At 38.3% G+C, this 22,224-nt stretch overlaps 1 protein-coding gene across 1 annotated transcript; it reads right to left on the bottom strand.

Annotated features, from left to right (window-relative positions):
* Nucleotides 1–1,152: 1,152 nt before the first annotated feature.
* LOC140246639 (monocarboxylate transporter 5-like) lies at nt 1,153–21,876 on the bottom strand. The gene is made up of 4 exons (XM_072325980.1): nt 21,678–21,876; nt 18,716–18,862; nt 17,537–17,926; nt 1,153–1,304 (listed from the first exon to the last, which is right to left on the bottom strand). Exons 1-4 carry the CDS (start codon nt 21,874–21,876, stop codon nt 1,153–1,155), a joined length of 888 nt encoding a protein of 295 aa, XP_072182081.1.
* Nucleotides 21,877–22,224: the final 348 nt, after the last annotated feature.

Below are 22,224 nucleotides of genomic sequence, written 5' to 3'. Positions count from 1 at the left end.
TATAAAATACCTTTACCAAAAAAAAAAAAAAAAGTAGGGGGTTCTTAGAGTCTATTTAAGTCTTCATTGTCACGAACTTGTCGTATCATTGTTCCACCATTCGAAGTTGGGACCAACACTATGATGCGACCGTCTGACGGTCATGCGGCTTTGACTCGTGGCACCCTTTTTGCAGATTGGAGAAGTTCGGAGTTTTGCTTCGTGAGTCTTAGTGCTATGTTTGTCATGTTATTTCATTATAGCTATATGTATAACTAATAGCACACAAAGAACTTAAACAAGATGGTAAGAGTTAATCTTACAAAAGAAAATGCAACAATTTAGAATTTCATTTAAACTTACAATCCCTCTTTCAAGTATTGGAATGAAATTCCTTTTTTGAATTTTGTCCATTTGCTTCATATTTCGTGGCGGAAGGTGATTCATAAACTATCTTGATTTATATTGAATTATGTTTTACCTCCAGGCATCTCGTCAAGCAAATTTGCTTTAAATTCTTAAGCAGTAATTTTCTTTCCAATGAACGGATTAAAAAAAGAATGTCATGGAGCATACACCACATTTCAGAATGAATAAAGACTAGCTCTGAAAGTGGAATTCTTCATGAAGGACCATCCAAATCGTGGTCATTTCCATGATCATTGTCTGGATGTCAACTATACACTCCCATACACATCGTTTGACTTCTGTGCAAACTTAAAGTTTTGTACAGAGGGTTGAAAATAGAGCAAAATCTGAAACGTAACTGAAAAATCAACGTTTAATGTAATTAAACTGTATCATGCTTTCGGTTGAAAACAGAGCAAAATCTGAAACCTAACTGAAAAAATAATGTTTAATTTGATTAAACTGATTCATGCTTTCAATTTAACATTGCCTCCAACAAAATATTCAACTATTGCTCATATCAATGTCAGTGTTATCTGATGTATAGTTTTTTGAATCATTACGGATGAAAAGTGGGAATGATTTTGTAACATCTAGCATTTATAACAACGGTATACCTTTTAAGGTAAAGTGACCGATCGTAGTTTGTTGTGCATGTATGATTATACAGAGCTCAAGACTGTGTATCGACTTGCCGACATATTGTTACTGAAATTGAATAGTGGCGCTACTGTTTGGGTTTTAAATAGTAATATTCAGAAATGATCATGTTCCTGATAGAGCCATCATAGTGACCAGGAAGGCATTATTCATCGACAGCGAGGCGAGGATAACACACGCAGAAATGAACACAGCACCGGCTAGCACAAGAGCTCGTCTGCCAATGTCTAGCTTGTACAGGTAAGCGATGAAGGGAGCTGGGTGTTTGAGAATTTATAGAAACACTTTCAAATCTGATATTTGACGGACAAACGAATGGAACCACTTCCGATTCAAGGATGTCAATGGCATTGAATGAACTTGAATAGAATTAAAATTATATCTTGACACACACACACTCACACACACACACACACACACACACACACACAAAGTCTTGACCTGGGTTGCCGCATGCGATTGTGTAAAGAGTAAGAAAAGATTGATAGTTATTAAACAAAATCTTACAAATTGCGGTACTGTACACCGCCTAAATCATTCATGCGATTGAGATGTAACAAACAGACAAAGAAACAAAGACATGTCGTAGAAACATTCAGAACTGATAAGTATAAACTCAATGAAATGTACAAAAGAACGATTTTCATTATTGTAGGAAATGCATCATGGCTTAATGATTTAACCTCTCCGGATCATGAATATAATGTTGTTGTCTTCCATTAATGATATTTGTGTGCAACAATATTTGGAACCGTCCCCCCCCCCCCCACGCCCCCAGGTTTTTGCACCCGTATATAGGAATACATAAGGTGTCACCACTTTGGGCCCCCACTTTTTGAACCCGAAACCCAGTATGAGAGGAATGAGAAAGATGTACTGGAGAAGGTTTTTTTGTGTGTGTGTTATTTTTATTTGTTTGCTTGTGAGCTGAAGAAACCAGAAAGCGGTATGAGAGGAATGAGAAAGATGTGATGAAGATTTTTTTCTTCTTGCTTGCTTGTTAGCTCATGAAACCCAGAAGTGCCCCCCCCCCCCCCATTCCCAATTTTGAAAACGTACCGCCGGCCATTAACAATACGTCTTCTCCCAAATCTGTATCATCAGCACGGGAATTCTGTTTCTTAGTGAAGTTATTTTTTTCAAGAGCATGGTAACCACGACAAATAGTGATGTATTCATAATTATGTTCATGTTTCATAAAACGCAGGTGAGAATCAAAAGTGACATGCAAATAACTTCCGGTTGTATTGATTACATATTATCCATAAAAATATGTGACCGTGCATCACAAAACGAACAAAAAGTTGCACCCCTTGATTTTTTTTTTTTTTGTGAGGACTCAAAAAGCTAAAACGGGTCAACCAATTCAATCTTGAGATCTTAGTTTTCATATTATCTGAAAGAACTATTCTCTCTCTACATTATCCTGAAGTTTGGGATCAAAGAAAGAATAGGAAAGTGTTTTTTTAACAGTTTTTCTACAATTTTTTTTTTTTTTTTGGTAGAGTAGCGTGCTCAGGAATGCCATAAAGAGATCGCTTTTCATATCTTCTGCTCACTCTTCACTTTCAACTCTAAGAACTCGTGAAAGCATTATGACTCCGCTTTGAAAGTTGACATTAATAACACACAAAATGTGTAAATACACCATGATCAATTTCAGCGTAATTTGATAATCCCTTCATTGTTGTTGCTCCGGTGATCATATCCTTTTTTTTTTTTTGTCCCACTCATACCACAGATAGCACAGCATGGTAAAGATTAACTACCAGCGCTTGAGTAGACTCTGAACTTTAGAGCCTTGTTCGTGTGCTTTCTTTCCATGAAATAGGTTAAGAGAGTCCATTTGAATCGAGTTATACATCACTCTAAAGCTTAGAGTCTGCTCTTTCAGAATCTGCCCTTAACTGAAAATCTATGTCTGGAGACTTTTTGTAGTTTTGTGATGCAGGACCTATAGTTTTATCCCAAAGCTAGATAACTCCATTTTTTTGTGAAGTTTAGATATTTGCGATTAAAGCTGCTGAAAAACAAGATAATAATAAGAAAATACGTGATATGTCTAATCACAACTTCAAGAATATTCCTTGTTATGTTACAAGTGAAGTATCGCTAGAAAGGTTTCATGTTGCTCTACCTGATGATGAACCTACTTTCAAATGTTTAAAAATGGCGCTTAGCCCATTTTGCGATGAAACTCTTCATAGATATATATTATATATAATTATATGTGACCCTGCACCTCAAAACAAACAAAAAGTCGCCAGACATGAATTTTTAGTTAAGACCATATTCTGAAAGAGCAGACTTTAATTTCTAAAATGATGTATAACTCAAATCAAATGGACTCTCCTAACCTATCTAAATATTGGAAAGAAAGCACAAACTCAGGAAAAGTGTGAACTGATGAGAAAAGAGGCTCTGAAGTACAGTGTCTATTCAAGCGCTTAATCTTTACCAAACCATGCTTGCTGTGCGATGAATGGGACAAAAAAAAAAAAAAAAAAAAAAACAGGAAGTAAACCACCAGAGTAACAACAATGAAGGGATTATCAGATTAAACTGAAATTAAGCATGAATCATTAACACATTCTGTCTATAATTAATGTCAAATTTTAAAGCAGTAGCACTATCCTTTCAAAAGTTATTAGAGTTGAGAGTGAAGAGTGTGGACAAGGTTTTTCAGAAATGAAAAAAGGATTCTAAAGACACACCTAATCACACTACTCCACGAAAAATGTTCGAGATAAACTGCTAAAAAAACACACACACTTTCCTGCCCGTTTTATTATATCAAATTTTAGCATAATGTAAAAGAAGACCTGCTCTTTCAGAAAATATGAAAAAGTCAAGTTCGGCTAGGTTGACCCATTTCACTTATTTTCAGACTTCACGCAAAATCAGTGTGTGCGACTTTATGTTCGTTTTGAGGTGCACGGTCCTATATTCTTTTAAAGAAAATAGTTCGTTGCCATGGCAACAGCTGAGACGTCATTTAGAAAAATGGCAACAGCTGGATTCGTGTTCAGCACCCGCAAAATTGGGGAAATAGCAAAAAAAAAAAAAAATCAAAACGCCCCAATATTGCGACAACTAGCCGTCTTCTATAATACACATCATGCATGCATTGTGCCACTGAACCACCACTGATCTCTGTGTAACTATCAGTGCACTGATCACTATGAATGTGCATGTAATTGCTGTTCACGTTGATTGGCTGCTGAAGCATTAGGAGGGCCTGAGCAGTATGAGTGTGGGATTGTGTTTGGTCAATTTAGTTTCCTGTTACTTGCTTCCTTTTGCCATTTTTTTTTTCATGCAATTTTGTGCACTTGCTTCCTTTTGCCATCCGAATATTTCAGAAACGGGCCAAAATTATAACTTTTGGATTTTTCAGGTAAATAGAGCATGCCTCAAATATGCCAAATCAATAAAAAAAAAAGTCAGTATCCATAAAAATGTGACTTCCTTCCTGTTGCCAAAGTACGGCAGTCAAGTTCAGAGATACTTCTTACGCGTTAGGCCTATCTGCGACGGTGTTGAATTAGTATAAATTCGCAGAGAATAACGTAATCGTCTAAGAAGGTATAGCATTAAGAATTCGGCGAAAGAAGATCCATCCATGAAAACACCTATTCTATTTCATAAAAAGATGTGCAGTTTTGAGGAAAATAATTTTACAAACACAAACCACAAACTGAGTTGAATCGCAGCCTGAGATATAAAACATATTTTCGTCTTTTGAATGTCATACACTATAGTTACAGAGAAAATTTCGAATTGCACTCTAAAACGTCTTAGCAGGCTGGTAGGATATCTAATAAGGCCACTTAACTAGTGAAGAGAGAAAGAAAAGGGGGAAAAACTTACATCCTGTCCATCTTGTAGCTAGAAATTGGAAGAGGTTTTTTTTTTTTTTTTTTTTTTTTTTTTTTTTTTTTTTTTTGGGGGGGGGGGGGATAAACAAGATAATTGGTAACAATGTCGCTCTTCGTAGCGCTACAGAACTGTCCCCTAAAAGGCACGCGTGAGGTAATACATACTTGGTGTCGTTAATATGTAGGACTATAGCACATGCCATGGCGCTGTTTACTTATTTACAATTTCTCGTTCGGTAGCGTGACGAAATTGCAACCGCCAGGATGTACTTTTTTTCCTTCATTGAACACCCTGCAGGGCTCACACGGGTAAATAATTCTCCATAGAGACGTGTGTTAAAATTCAAATTTCAAAAAATTCTGTAAAATAGCTGGGACAAATGAGGTATTTCATCTTCACTGACCTGGATATTTAAGTGAGCTATACCCTGTCATCCATCAAATTTCAAAGGCAGGTTCTTCGGCTCAAACTCTCTCCAAGGGTCCGCAAAGCCAGACTACGAGTTCTTTTCACTCAAAATATCACCTATTTTCCCTACACGCACCCAATGAAATATAGTCCCTTCAAATTCCATGAGAAAAGCTTTCATCTTCAAACCAAAAAGCAGTTTGTAGAGGAATTCATGTCAATATTTGCAGCTATTCAGTTTTATGCCAAACTGCATTAATGATTTTTAATTAATTTTTTTCTTCATTTATTTTGGTATCTTTGATACGAATTTGTGAAGGGGTCTGGGACATTCCATTTTATTTACAGGTGTGAGCCCTGTACAGGGTACATACTTGTAATTAATAATCTAATGTAGATGGCGCTGTTCATCCCGTCCCGACCGACGCGTCGGTCTCTTGAGCGTTTATGCGAAGTGTCGGTCTTGTGGGCTTTCTTTGCCTAGTGTCGGTTTCGTGAACCTCTTTTGCGTATTGCTGGTCTCGTAAGCCTTTATCGCCTAGTGTCGTTCTCGTGGGCTTTCTTTGCTTAGTGTCGGTCTTGTGAGCCTTTTCTACGTAGTGTCGAACTCATGGGCTATATCACTCGTGAGTCGTATAACTATGACCCCGTTTACAGTGCGGGGCCGGGCTCGGCCGCGGCTCGGCCGCGGCCGAGTCCGGCCTCAATTACGCGGCCGAGCCTCGCAATTTTGTCCGTTTACACTGCTGGGCTCGGCCGCGCTTTTGATTCAAACCTTTCAATATTTTGTCGTAGTGGCGCTCTGCTTGTAAACAAACGCAATCGGGTATTGTCTGGTTTTCAGACCCTTTGCCAAATGAATTCCGTGGCGACGAAGTCGCCGTTCGGGCAAAGGCCTTTGCCGAAGGAAAAAATCCTTTGCAGGACAAAACCACCTTAAACTATACTAGTTTTCGACGTTGAGGGGGTTAATATCCTGAATAGCGAAAGATACAGGCAGAGGGTTTGGAAGCCAGACTAGAATTGGCCGCGCAATTGGCCGCGCATTTGGCCCAGTTTGCGTTTACACCAAGAAGAGGCAGGGCTCGGCCGCGGCTCGGCCGCGGCCGAGACCACCGGCCGAGCCGCGGCCGAGTCCGGCCTCAATTGCGCGGCCGAGCCTCGCAATTTTGTCCGTTTACACTGCTGGGCTCGGCCGCGCTTTTGATTCAAACCTTTCAATATTTTGTCGTAGTGGCGCTCTGCTTGTAAACAAACGCAATTTGGTATTGTCTGGTTTTCAGACCCTTTGCCAAATGAATTCCGTGGCGACGAAGTCGCCGTTCGGGCAAAGGCCTTTGCCGAAGGAAAAAATCCTTTGCAGGACAAAACCACCTTAAACTATACTAGTTTTCGACGTTGAGGGGGTTAATATCCTGAATAGCGAAAGATACAGGCAGAGGGTTTGGAAGCCAGACTAGAATTGGCCGCGCAATTGGCCGCGCATTTGGCCCAGTTTGCGTTTACACCAAGGCCGAGACAACCTCCAGAGCGAGGCCAAATGCGAGGCCAATTTTGGCCTCGCATTTGGCCTTTTGCGTGTTTACACTGAAGCGGGGCTGGGCTCGGCCGCGGCTCGGCAGCGGCCGAGCCTCGCACTGTAAACGGAGTCCTAAATACAGGGGGGGGGGGGGGGGCTGCACGCGGAATAAGAGCTAAATGCTGTGATTTTGCTATTAACACTTTTCTGAAAAAAAAATATTTCCATAAATATTTTTTTTTGGGGGGGGGGGGTGGTGGGGAGCTAGAAAAAAATCCAAATATTGCACCATAAGTTTGCACCAGATCGCTGAATTTCAGGTCTAAAAATGTTAAGTCACCTTTGTGTGGGAGGAGAAATATCCCTTTTGTATATACACCCTCGTGAGAATGCCTTCTCTGTTTGATTGCTTAACAGACGATGTTCATGAAATAAATTGTAACAATAAATTAATACAACAAGTTTATTTACATGCTACCACTTTATAGGCAAATTGTTCAATAATGATCCACATCAAAATATCCTGCTACCTTAAACAAGTGGGGCCGTTTCAAGTCGATAAAAGACGGAAAAACATGCCACAAATTGCACCATTTACAACATAAAAATGCAAAAAGTTCTCACCATGGAAGGGGAAACAACCCCTCCCAAACCCTCCTAACTCAACGTAAGTGCTGTTTTATGTACGTATTTTGGCATAGCTCATGGGGTGTGGGGTAGAAGACCTGCGGGTCATGATGATTAAAGTTAATTTATTTTTGCCCCAGCTTGGCAACCCTGTTATCTACATGTATGTCACAATCAAGGTTATTTCTCTCTCTCTCTCTCCCTCTATCTCTCTCTCTCTCTCTCTCTCGTTTGGGATTTGTCCCTGTGTTGTGATTTATCTTATTTTTGTTATGCTGAATCAATAAATTGTGTTTTGTGTTTACCCATGTACATGTTTGATGTCTGAAATGCCAAAGAAAATAATGATAATAGTAATAATAATAACTCAACGACACCTGATAACTCAACACCTGTCGTTTGCATCAACCAACATGAACTGCTTAGTTTTACACACAAGATAAGAAGGTTGATTAGATTTGACACAGACGCTATTCCTTTTCCAAACTAGAGCAATCTGAATCTTGCTATCTGTCCAGGCTTTTAATGTAGCCATGTCAAAGAGTGTTCGTGTACGCTATGTGGACAACCATTGCATTAGCGTGAATGTTGGCCTCGGCCAGCAACGCTGTTAGACACCGGCATGATGGAACTTGGAAAGACAAAGGTGATAATTAACAGAAGCTGTATTGTTAGCAAATGGGGAAAATCATAGGCGATTCCTAGGCAATATGACGTTTTGGATCATTTTAAGTATCTTATCATTCAATAAGGAATCCTTTGATACATCGAGAGAAACAGCTATTTTTTTTTTTTCAAATTTGCTGTCTCTTTTAAGGTAGAAGAGGAGACGAAGAAATTTACCTACGAAGAGAGATCCAAGAAACATGCCAGTTACAGCTGTCATATTCCACAAGGGCTAGAAGAAGTGGAAAATCTCTAATCCAAATGTTTTGTTTGCTTATGAGTACAATCAGGGTTGCCCCCGATCCAATAAAAGAGGAAGTTGAAAATGGCGAAATCAACATCATCAAATAAAAAAGGGTTAAGTCAGCAGTCAGAGATATTCATGAAATTCTTCCGTAGTGATGTTTTCATTGCAACTGATTGACAAATTGCCCTACATCGACGTAAATATGCACTGAATTGATCAGTGTTTTAGTAGTAGCCATGATAAAAAATCAGTTGCAATGAAGACATCTCGACGGAAGAATTTCATGAATTTGAATAACAAAGCAGTACTCGCTGCATGCTATAAGGATTAGAACCAACAATTGCTGTCGGGCGAAAGCTCGGTGGTCTAGTGGAGATGACGCCTGTCCGGTGATCAGGAGATCGTAGGTTCGAATCCTGCTCGAGTATGTACGCCCATGATTTTTTTTTTTTATTTTTTTATCATGGCTACTACTGAAACACTGATCAATTCAGTGCTTATTTACGTCGATGTAGGGCAATTTGTCAATCAGTTGCAATGAAAACATCTCGACGGAAGAATTTCATGAATTTGAATAACAGAGCAGTACCCGCTGCATGCTATAAGGATTAGAACCAACACTTGCTGTCGGGCGAAAGCTCGGTGGTCTAGTGGAGATGACGCCTGTCCGGTGATCAGGAGGTCGTAGGTTCGAATCCTGCTCGAGTATGTACGCCCATGATTTTTTATCATGGCTACTACTAAAACACTGATCAATTCAGTGCTTATTTACGTCGATGTAGGGCAATTTGTCAATCAGTTGCAATGGAAACATCTCGACGGAAGAATTTCATGAATTTGAATAACAAAGCAGTACCCGCTGCATGCTATAAGGATTAGAACCAACACTTGCTGTCGGGCGAAAGCTCGGTGGTCTAGTGGAGATGACGCCTGTCCGGTGATCAGGAGATCGTAGGTTCGAATCCTGCTCGAGTATGTACGCCCATGATTTTTTTTTTTTTTATCATGGCTACTACTGAAACACTGATCAATTCAGTGCTTATTTACGTCGATGTAGGGCAATTTGTCAATCAGTCAGAGATATAGTGTTCACAACAGTCCCTGTAAGAAACACGTTGACTGGGGTCATTGTCCATGTAGCATCTCCGCTTAGGTCGCAGGAAAAGAAAGAGGCATTCACTGCAAACAGCTGAGAAGGCGATTTATGCACTGAAGATTTATTAACGAGGCAATAGCATGGGGGATGACGAAGACGTACCATGATCGTCTGTGATTGTTACCAAAATCCCAAACAGGAGCACAATGATCTGACAGGTGTCTAGATAAAAGACAATGTTCCTCCAAAGGTGGCCGATGCAAGACCAATAGGAAATGGTCATTTCTTATCGTCATCTTCAGATGTCTTGGCGACATTGAGATCGAAGGATGTTGCAGTTTCTCGAGCTTACATTTTTGTCCTCATCATGGTCTTTGGATTAGCATCAAATAAAAGGGCGCTTGGTACGATGTGTCTGAGAAGTGCACCAATTATGCACAGAGCGGACCTCCACCCGGAGAGTCTCAGCAGGACATCGCCAAGCAGTGGCAACGACACTATACCATAGGCATAGCCATATTTGCTGATCTCGTAGAACGTGTTGAAATGATCCGTTTCCTCTTCGCACAGTTCGATAACACACATGGAAAAAATGCTGTTCCAATTAAAGTCCTGAAATGAGTTAAAATAAGTCTTAAAGACTTAAAATGTTTTAAGTTGTAAGAAGGAATTAGAATTCAAGACATAGAAATTAAGAAAGTTCATACTTTTGTCATGCAATTTCCTATTCCGAGCATTCAGTTTCACGCATTCCACGCCCACAACACTGCATCAGCGATCAGGTTCAAAATCCGGTAATTTGAATTCACTATTGGAGCTTTTAAATTCACCATCGGAGCGTTCAAATTCAATATCGGAGAATTCAAATTTAAGAGAGGAGCACTCATTTTAGCATTGAGCATTCAAATTCATCTCAAACTGGCGACAGAATCTCGCCGGTCATTCAAATTCGTGAATAGGCAACCAATTTCCAAATAACTGCATTCAATCCTGAATTCATTTAGTTTGGGGCCGTGTATGTGTGTCTTTTTCATTGAGCTTGGAATAAATTGGGATTTATGATGAAGTAGAAACTTGATCGCTTGAATTTCATTTTAAAGCGATCAAGTTCCTACTTCTTGCAAGCGATATCAAAACGAGAAAAACGGAGTAGACATTTTTTTTTAAGAAAGGAGAAAGTGCATGCGCACCAAGATAAAGGCTTCTATAATAGTCTGATTATGACTGTTTAAATTTTCTACATTGATATGTGTTCATGTATTGTTTTTTAATCTCAAAACTTGTACGGTCCAACGTGCAGCACATTAAAAAAACGACCCCCCCCCCCCAAAAAAAAAAGAAAAAAAAAGAAAAAAAAAAAAAAACAACAACAACAACAACAATGTCCCGGGCTGTCAGTTCCAATGCAACATTGATGTCAGCAAGGAGAAGGCCGAGGCATTTTACGACACCGAGCATGCAACGAGTTTGCCAAAAGATCCCCAAAACGTACTTCAGGCTGCTGATGCTTGCGCGCGATGAACTCATCCCACGTATTCACTATTCTTTCGTTTGTTCTTCTTTCAGGAGATAGGAGCGCAAAATTTTGGTATATATTATTACAGAGAATTTAACAAAATGGAAACAGATATAAACCTCTTCCGTTTCGTGCCACAGATAAAACTTACTTTAAAGCCCCTCTTCTCGAGTATCTACATTGCATACGGGCCATTCTCCGAAAAAAAAAAAAATGTGCATGCCAATTAATGTTGTACAAAATGACAATAATCAACACCAGAGATTTCATTCTGTTTTTATCAGTTCAGAAACCTCAATCCCTTAGGAATACAAAACAATCAGCGGGTGATTTTTGAGAGCCCATATTTTTTTTTCTAGTAACATTTCAAAACGTAGAGTCATTTTTTGCATGTTAATACCAAATATCAGATACGTTACCAGAGGTAGCATCTTAGAAACTGCTGATTGTCTGCTTATTTCTTGCTTTCAATGCTTATTAAATGTAAAACGACAAGCACATCTAAAAACACCATCGAAACATTATGAAGCCAGCCTTCATCTAATCTGTAACAAAATTGATCGAAATTTATGAAGTGAAGATTAAATAAAAATTAAGAACATGTATATATTTCGGCTTAAATATGTGAGCCTTATCTAACTTTTTACCTGCATTTGAATTATATCAACAATCTCATTGATTATGTATGGAACTTTGTTAGCCTACTTTAACGTTTACCTGCATTTGAATTATATCAATAATCTCATTGATTATGATGGAACATTATGAACCAGTATTTTACTTCTTATAAATAGCAAATGCCAGGTAGAATATCTGCCAGTTAAATGCATTTCGGATCGAAAGAAGAACGGTGTGTGGTAACGTATCTGACGCATCAGACGTTCCGTTGGTATAACATTCTAAACCTAACACCCATCATGCAAATGATATACATAAATTCAATTTTCCTTTGTTCCTGTCTGTGATAAATTAGTTCTCAAGAAAAAGTAAACAATGGTAACGTATCTGGCAAAGTATTTATGCTTATTGACACTATAAACCGATCAAAATCAAACCCCGATCACTCAAACATGTGATTCAAAAACCTGCTACAAAACGTTAGACATAAAATTCTATTGCCATTTTCAGAACATAAACCTGCAACGAAGGAAGCGTTCTTGACTTTAACCATAATACTAAGTCCGTTTTAGATAAGATGCAAAATAATGAACAAAGGTAGACCGTTCATGTAGTTGCGTTTGCTGTGTGAAGTTGAAAGAAAAAAGTGGGTACCACACTTCGACCCTTAAAGTCCTTCTATGTTATTGTTAAACAAAATACACACACACACACACACGCACACAAAACAAAGCAGAAATAAAATGACTTTGTAACGTATATCTAACACCGCTTTTTTTTTTGTAAATGCCACAATTCTAAGGGATAGTAGAGTTCTGGTTTAGATGAGTGCTTAGGTTTTAACTTTTTGCAAAATAATCGAAATCAGTTAATACGAAGTACTTACAACTCTAAGAAGAATTAAGTATTTATTTCATGAAATCGGTTTTGACATGATTGAGATGTCCAAAATAAAGTACAAGAAAGATGTCAAAATAAAAGTAGATGGGCCATCACATTTTGCTAGGACCACTTTCTTTTACTTTATTTTGGATATATCAGCCATTTCAAAACTGATTTTCATCAAATAACCTTGTAATTCCTCTTAAAACTATATGTCCTCTTAGCAAGTCATAAAGAGCACGTTGTCAACTTTTAAATGCGATAAACTGGGCCGAGTTCGGCAGAGCTCAAAAGCGAAGTGAGGCGAACCTGTATACTATACTGTTCGTTTTTTTCTTGTATATATTATTTTGACATCAATAATTTTCGTGTAGTATTTTGACCATTTGATTTTCTGTTTTAAACGAGAATTTTAAAAGAAAAATGACCTCCTTGACCTCATTCATCTCAGGAAAAAAAATAATGAAAGAAAAATAAAAATATAGGAATGCTCAGAAAACAAAGCAGGTATCTATTGCTAAAATATGGGTGAAAAATGAGTGTTTCAGAAACACAAACAAACAGACAATCAAACAAACAAAAGGCCAGCAATTTGCTGAACCAGATCTCCTATTTTTTTATTTAAAGAAAAAACAAACAAACAAGCAAACAAGATGATGATGTTTGTTATGATTTAAAGCTATGCGCTGTGTTAGCTCATGGGCCGAAAGTGAGATGCAATAGCATCCCATGTATGCAGCTTTTTTGTTTGTTTGAGTATATGATACGTACATATTCATCGTCCATTGGTTAGAAGTGAGTGTGCAATGGAGAAATGTTAAATGGAGTAAGCAAATACAGAGAGAAGGCGCTATTCTAACTCCTCAATTCCGAATTTCATGGTCGACTCCAATCTTGAAAAAAATCGAAGCGCAGTTTAAATGACATGTATATGATTATTTTTATTTTGTTCCACTTTGTGTATTTGAAATGGTGATATCATTCCAAAATAAATCTGTAAAGCTATGTATTTTGAAGTGAACGTACCATAATACCAACACATGTTCAAACGCATGTTTTTACTTTTCTGACATAATATACGACTTTATATGCTTATGCGGGAAATTAATGACACAACTTATTATGATGGTGCAGGTCAAACCCAGGAAAGTAAAAAAGCATGAGTTTCGAAAGGTCTACATAGTTGCAATTGCGCCATTCAATCTTATTCAAAAATTAAATGAAAAGAGAGAGAGAGAGAGAGCGAGAGAGAGAGAAAGAAAGTGCAGTTTCATGAAATAGGACAAAGGATGATTTTAGAATTAGTGCCACTCAGGGCTGCTTTCCAATACAGAAAGATCAATAAAACATGTGTCGTAATTATGCATCGCATGTATGATAACAGATATTGGCCAGCGGGAGAAAAAGAAAAATAATATCTCAGTTTGTTTGCTTCTTTGTTTGTTTTATCATTTTTTTTTTTTTTTTTTGGGGGGGGGGAGGGGGCGCTCCCTTTTCAGCCAAATTTGGACACTAGGCTCTTTTCATTGTGGAACTTTTTTTTTCAGTCGGGCAGTGGCACACAAAATCTTTTCTGCATAAATTATCTTGGAGAACACGTAAGCAAAATCCTGCCCTTTGTCCATACATTTATATTTGAAGTATTCCGAGAATACCAATCAAGTCAAATTTTGACAGTACGCACTGTGTGTAGTACAATTTTTTTTTTTTTTTTTTTTTTTTTTTAGTTGTACGGACAGTAGTATATCATGATATTATATTCTGCATTGTTTTTGTTTTTTATCATGTCTTTATTGATAAGTACAAACAGAGGACATGTTGACATATACACCAGGTCCACTGTCCTATTCTGGACACATAACAGATAATGACACACTTACAAATACTTACAGGGAATAAATAACAATATCACATATTTACAATAGATTCGTGAGGCTGACAACAACCTCACAGAATATATTGGCGGTGAATACGTAAACCAAATCATGCCCTTTATCTATACATTCATCTTTGACGTGCTCCGAGAGTACGAGTTAAGAATGTTTGGTGAGATTACAAAAAGACCCGAAATAGCACTGAACACGAAACGAATCTTGCAATGCCATCTTACAGTGTCACTGAAACAACAAGAACAAGAACAACAACAACAATAACAGAAATAGCCAAAAGACGTCTTAATTTTTCTACTTGTTCTTCAGTTTATATGTCCACAACATTTCAAACTGGCAAAGTGGTATCATTCGAAAACTATATTTCCTAAACCTACAAAAAACGCAAGATATCACACTAACGTGCATTGATTTCCAAAATTACTCCTCCCAGTATCACCTTTCATGAACGATTTCGCACGGATAACTGAACACATTAAGAGCGGTCAATGCATGGAAGTTGTGCCGTTTCCGTGTTATGAAGTCTGCATATCAATGTCATAGAAGAACTTATACAAGAGAGTAAGAGTTACTCTTTCAAAAGATTATGCAACAATTGGAAATTTCATTTAAACTTACAATTCAAGTATGGGAATTATTTTTTTCTTGTCTTTGTGAGTTTTGTCCATTTGGTTCATATTTCGATGGGGAAGGTGATTCATAAACATAAGTTATATTGAATTATGTTTTACTTTCAGGCATCTCGCCAACAAATTTACTTTAAATTCTTGAGCAGTAATTTTCTCTACAATGATTGGAAAAAAAAAACATAATGTCGTAGAATCGGTCTACGAAAGTGAAGTTACTAGTCAAGACGCAACTAAAAATATCCTGCTGAGTCGAGAGGAAGGAGCATTCCAATGTGTTTTGTTAAACATTTCGGTACTTTAGCAATGATTGACAGATGATGTCATCTCAATAATATTGGTTTGGAAAGATTTTTTGTGGGCGTTCCTAAGTAATCTGAATAAAATAGAAGAAAAAAAATCGTTAAAAATAATATGGAATGTTTCTAGATATTCCTTCTACCGCAAAAGTGATGTTGAGGTTATCATAAATCAACACAAATCAACATGCATTTCGATTTCAGGGCCCCTTTAACGTCAGTGTGAGCGAGGCCGCGGCTGTCATTGGGCAAGCAGGGGACTTTGAATGAACCGTAGTGGGACCATAGTGACGAAAACGATGATTTCTAAGGCAACGAGTAGCCAGAATGAATCGTGGTAGGATCCAAACGTTTTGATGATCGTACCTGTAAACGAATGGTTTGGAAAAACAAATGATGTCATGGCCTATGATTTTTATTTTTTTTTTTTTGAAATAAAACTATTAGTCATTAGGGAATCATACTGCAAGTAATACTGGGAAATACGGAACTCATTCCAGTTGAAAGAATGAACACAAAAGAAACTACAAATGGCGATTGTTTGCGTTTTTTATGCCATTATAATCCTGGTACACTCTTTATGAGAAAATGCTGATTAAGATATCGGACAAACAATTTTCCAACTTTAATGAGTATTTCTAGGACTATGTCCCTGGAATAAGCATTTGCCTTTATATTCTGTTTATTTCTCTTTTATCTCTCAATTGTTAACTTAAATCAACATCATTATAAACTGCGCTGCGTCGACAAAACGAGGAGTGGCCCGTATCTGAACAATAAACTATGATCATTATTTAACTCTTTATGTGCCATGGTGGAAACCCATGTCTGCCACGTTATTCTGAGACACGAAGGTAGTCATGCTTTGAGAAAGAATTCTGTTTTTCCAATTTATATAACTTCTACAAATTTCTGATAAGATGTGCATAATAGTAAGCAAAGTTAAAGAGAAAAGCCAAGCTTTGTTTTGATATAGATTGTATGACGAATCTATTTTCAATTTTTCTTTTGAATGACCGATTGCTAGAATACTGTAAAGGCATGACTTTTGCACATAAAACCGTGACAGAAACTTAGAATGTACGAACAAATCTAGTTGGGAACACCACTTGATAGTCAATCACCACATAGAATGCAGGCTGTATATGAGAGGAACAAAAGCACAAGAAACGCTTTCATCGTGCCGCGGGATTAGCAGTGATTAGCGCTTTATCGATCGGTTTTAGCGGCTTTGTTTGTTGAGCAGAATATGCGAAGATGGCACGCCATCGACTGAGTCGGATGTGAGAACGTGGCACATGAAGAGTTAATGATTCATAAAATAAATGATTCATGTGTTTCAGAAAGTTCGTTGATGCCGTCCAGTGAGCTGATTGGCTGATAATGCATTGCATAACAAGTTCGACATTCGTTGTACATAAAAAACACGGATTGTTACTTTCATTATCATTAATTGTATTTGAAAGTTTGTCTGAAAGAGAGCAACAACGTGCCAGGTATGATAAACCAGATGACATTGACCTTTTCTGTTAGTATCATCAATTGCTAGCTAGAAAAATACACGCACACACACACACACACACACACACACACAAATACACCAAAAAATCCCCCCCCCCCAAAAAAAAAAAAGGCTCTGGAATAATACGTGCTTCCACCAGGCTTAAAAACAAACGATTTTAAACAGCTTACCTACGAGCAACGATCCAAGAAACATACCAATGCCAGTAGCGGTGCTTATCAGGGCCATTAGAAGAGGAAAATCCGAAGTTGAAGCACGTTCTTTGCCTATGAAAACGATCAAATTTGCCCTTAATCCCATGAAAAAGGAAGTTACAAATGCGGAAATGAGCATTACCAAATAACCACATATCACTAAGTCAGTTGTAAGAGATAAGATATTCAAAATAGTCCCGACGAGAAACATGTGGATGGGGCTAATTATCCGTGTAAGAACCCCGCTTAGGCCTCGTGAAAGGAAAGTGGCAACTGCAGTTGAGAAGGCGATGTACACTGCAGCTGAAGATGATATCCCCGAAGCAATGGCTCTTGGAATGACGAAGGAGAACCAAGATCCGTCTACCATCGTTAGGAAAATGTCGCACAGGAGCACAATGTTAACACAGGGATCTCGGTAATACACACTGTTCCTCCAACCGAGAACAATGTTACACCAACAGGAGTCGTTATTTCCATCTTTATCATTGGTATGCCTACGGCTGCTGTGGGCTGACAATAGAGGCATCTTCAGAGACGGATCTTCGTGACATTGAGACCCATGGAGGTTGCAATCGTTCGAGATTTCATCATCAACCCTTTGGTCCCGTGGTTGACTTGTACTTTCAAAGTCATCCTCAGCCTCACTGGGTATTCGACGAAGATCAAGTAGCAAGACGATTGGAAAAACATTTGCGAGAAGTGCGCCAATTATACGCAGGGCACTTCTCCATCCGTATAGTTTCAGCAGGATGTCACCAAGCAGTGGCACTATTATCATTCCAAAGGCATAGCCAGATTTGCCAATACCATAGAATGCGTTAAAATGCATCGTTTCTGCTTCACTGAGTCCGATGACAACACAAATGGACAGGATACTGTTCCCTAATCCTGCAATGACAACATGAACGAGGAAAATAGTAATTATAGCAGAAATATGTACACATTGGCCTGAATTCACGAAGGTGGTACAAATGAAACCATGGTTTAAAAATGGACAAAAAAAAAAAAAACATGGAGTGCCAAGTGTCGCAAGGAATATTTCGTCACGAAATAATTGGTCATTTCGTCGATAAAATGACCGTTTTGTTAACGAAATTATCATTTCGTGGACGAAATGTTCATTTACCGACAAAAGTTGTCTTTTCGTTACAAGATAGTTATTTCATCGACGAAATGACTGATTTCGTAACAAAATATTCCACGCGACGCTTGGCGCTCCATGGTTTTTTGTCCATGGTTTTAAACTGCGGTTTCATTTGTACTACTTTTGTGAATTCGGTCCATTGGGTCAGAGTTTGAAAATGAAGTATGCTTGAACGGTGAAAAGATGTTTTTAGGTTCCTTTTATTAAAGATAGCAGCTGTTGAAGTCATGGGCAGAGGATGTACCTGAAGTCAACTTCATACTTTTTTATTTCTATCCCGAGCACGTAACAAACTCTGAGAAAGTGCACATGTTTTCAGATAGAGTTACCAGTCCTAGTTGCTGTTGTTTTTGTGTTTGTGTGTGTGTGTGTGTGTGTGTGTGTGTGTGTGTGCATGTTCATTTATACAGAGCTCAACGCTGTGTACCGCCACAGGCGTAAGTCTAGCCGATACATTATTTCTGAAATTAGATAGTGGCGCTGCTGTTTGAGTTTTTAAAAAGTAATATCCACTGGAAGAAACGATCATTTACCTGAAAGGGCCATCATAGTAACCAGGAAGGCATTATTCATCGACAGGGAGGCGAGGATAACACCGGCAGAAATGAACACGGCACCGGTAAGCACAAGAGCTCGTCTGCCTATGTCTAGCTTGTCGTACAGGTAAGCGATGAAGGGAGCTGGATGTTGGAGAATTTATAGAAACACTTTCAAGTCTACTACGGACGAACGAATGGAACCACTTTTGATTCAGGGATTTGAGTCGAATTTGAAGAACTTAAATGGGATTTAAATTACACACACACACACACACACACACACACACGCACACACACACACAAACAGAACCTGTTTTACCAAGAAGCATTTTACCACATAAACGAGGACCTGTGTGTAAGAAGGACACTCGTCAACCGAGGACTCATTCGTATACTGTATTACCATTCAACCGAGGACTTATCACAATAATGTTATTCGAGGACCGACAAACCTACAGTTGTAGGTACCCCTAAATGCAAAAGCAGACCGTTTGGAATGGTTTGCAAACCAAGGACGTCCTCAGTTCTCTGTGTGTCTTCGGTTTAAATTCGTGTGTGTGTCCTCGTTTTCCAAAATTGGTAAGTGCCCACACTCAATCAAACACACACACACACACACACACACACGCACACAAAGTCTTTTCCCGGGTTACAGTATGCGATTGTGTAAAGAGAAAGAAAAGATTGATAGTTACTGAACAAAATCATACAAAGTTACGGTACTGTACACCGCCCAAATCATTTCTGCATTTAGATGAAACAAACAAACAAACACACACACAAACAAACAACACATACATGCCGCAGAAACATGCGGAAATGATAAATATAAGCTCAATAAACGGAGCAAAAGAGCCATTATCGCATTTGTAGGAACTACAGAATGCCTTAATCATTTAAACTCTCTCGATCATGAGTATGATATTGTTGTCTCCGTTTGTGTTTAACACGTCTTTTCCAGAGTAGCTAAACGACCCTTAATCTGTACAGACATAGTTATTGCGCCACCATTAAGCATGTGCTCGTCTTGTTAAGAGCACGGTATTTATCTCTCAACCCTATCTTTGAATACGCGGTGGTTTAAAACACGAAAAATCATACTATTTGTTCTTCTTCTATTCAAATAACATACAATAGCCAGTATTGTCTTGATCTAAACTGCTTTTGTTTTGTCTGTAACGATTAGATCTAACTAAGGCATTTAAGGATATCATGATCACCGCGATACAAGATTTTAAGCTAGAGCGTTCGCCAGCACGCAATGCCATAACTATAACAAAAACGGTTCAGATTTTGCTCTAATTTCAACCCACTGTATGAAACTTTACCTCAGCACAGAGGTCGATTCATGTGTATGAGAGTGCGTGGTTAGCACCTAGGCAATGGTCCCGAACAATATGTCCAGGGTTTTAATGCTCTACCATAATATTCATGAAAAATTACTCTATTAGAGCTAGTCTTTATCCATCCTAAAACGTAATGTATGCAAACACGTGAAAACATGTCCCTACTTTTTTTATGAGCATGTATTTCACCTTTCATAGCATAAATCATGCTAATAATACCCAGGGCAATCAATTATGAATTATTATAAAGCATTTATGTGCCTTGGAGCAAGAGACCAGAAGCCCAGCCGGCAGAGTTGAGCTCTGGAACGGTGGTATTCGTGGTATTCATGTCAATTGTTTAGAATAATTGGAAGCACACGCTCACGTACACACCACTGGTTCCTTTATAAAGTTCAATTTTGCACGGGGGCCGGGGGGGGGGGGGTTAAATTTGACAAAAATGTAGAACTGAAATTAAGAACATTAATCAGAGATGCAATGACAGTGATTCCTGCTTTCATGTTCAAATCACCTTGAAGATATTCCCCTATTGCTCATATCTTATACCATTATTTTCTATATTGTACCATTATTTTCTATTTTCCTCTTTTTTTTGCAAATTGTATTTTGTACGTGATGCAGGGCCCCTTGGCAGAGCAGTTCGGAGTGATCTGAAAAGGCTACCCTGCTAAAAGAAAACTGAATAAATAAATGAATAAGTAAATATATAAATAAATAAATAAATAAATAAATAAATCAACAACAGTATCATCTGTTGTAGTTTTCGAACTATTAAACTTTAAAAGTAGGAAATGTTTTTGTTACACCTTGTACTTTTGTTCTGCTTCAGAAATACACACCACGAGAGTTAAGAATGTCGCATCTAGATGATCTCGTTATTAGACGGGCCCTGAAATCCAAATGCATGTTGATTTGTATTGAATTATGATACCTGCAACATCACTTTCGCGGTGAAACGAATATCTAGAAACAGTCCATATATTTTTAGCGATTTTTTCTTCTATTTTTCTTCAGATTACTTGGGAACGCCCACAAAAAAAAAAAAAAAATCCTTCCCCGAACCAGTATTCTTGAGATGACCTCATCTGTCAGTCATTGCTAAGGTACTGAATAATGTTTAACAAAAGACATTGGAATTTACCTTCCCCTCGACTCAGCATAACTTGCATGTTCCCTCGGCATGTCTTTTGTTAGTGACATATACACCTCACCTCATTCTTGCGATGACCACTGACATATCAGTCTTGCATTCTCCACCTTTTCAGAACATGAAGTTGCCTTTTAAATTTGAGTAATATTTGGCATTTACATCTGCATGAATAAAATCTTGAGCCTTGAGATGAAGATTATTTCATAATTCGGTTCAAGGCATGCAGTCAATTTTCACACTGAAGTTAACTCTCTATTATTGACAAAATTCATATGAACAGACGAAAGGAGAACAGAATGCTGGCGATGCATCAAAAATTCCCGAAAATGTTCAATTACCCATTCAAAAGATGTTTTCAATTATTGTCAGACCATTAAACGCTCAGCAACAATATAAAACCATTATGCCAATCGGCATGATGTACACTCTCTATGGAAATGTTAAAGATGATGCCTACCTGGGCAATACGCTGCAGCCGAGTAGACACCGAACATGATCCCGTTATCCCTGGCAGTCAGGTCGAGTGCGACATTGATGTCAGCGAGGAAGAGACCGAGGCATTTCACAACACCAAGCCGGAAACACGTTTGCCAAAAGAGCGCCAGGACAAACTTCATACTATGACGGTTTTCACAACATAGTCCCATCAGAGCCATATCAATTGTTGTTTATCCATTCAGCAGAAAATAGCTGTTATGCTGAAGAACTCAAAACATTGCAACATGACAAATATTGTTGTACCTGTTAGTGCCGTAAATGAAACTGACTTAAGTTCCTCCGCTTCATATCACAATGCTGTACTGATTTCACCATTTGCGGGCAAACACACTATATTTCAAAGCAGACGAACATGGGTAAATTGTGTTAAAAACAAACACTAACGAAGCGCAAAATCCTCTACATTGTATTGCAGTAAGTATGGAATTCTTAACAAAGCCGAGTGTCGTTACGGCTCATCGTAGCTACGCAAACAAAGTAGACAAAATGAAAAACAAAATCAGAAA

This window comes from Diadema setosum, chromosome 3 (assembly GCF_964275005.1).
Source record: "Diadema setosum chromosome 3, eeDiaSeto1, whole genome shotgun sequence".
NCBI classification, from domain to species: domain Eukaryota; kingdom Metazoa; phylum Echinodermata; class Echinoidea; order Diadematoida; family Diadematidae; genus Diadema; species Diadema setosum.
The sequence above is the reverse complement of the archived record's forward strand: the minus strand, read 5'-3'. Positions and strand labels throughout refer to the sequence as shown.

Bases quoted from the DNA above. Each gene is read 5' to 3' on its own strand.
- LOC140246639 (XM_072325980.1), bottom strand. From the start codon at position 21,876: ATGGCTCTGATGGGACTATGTTGTGAAAACCGTCATAGTATGAAGTTT. The intron at 18,863-21,677 runs GTAGGCATCATC...TCCAACATCCAG, and splicing joins GGCTGCAGCGTATTGCCCAG to CTCCCTTCATCGCTTACCTG. The intron at 1,305-17,536 runs GTAGGCATACCA...TCAAACACCCAG, and splicing joins ATTGTCAGCCCACAGCAGCC to CTCCCTTCATCGCTTACCTG.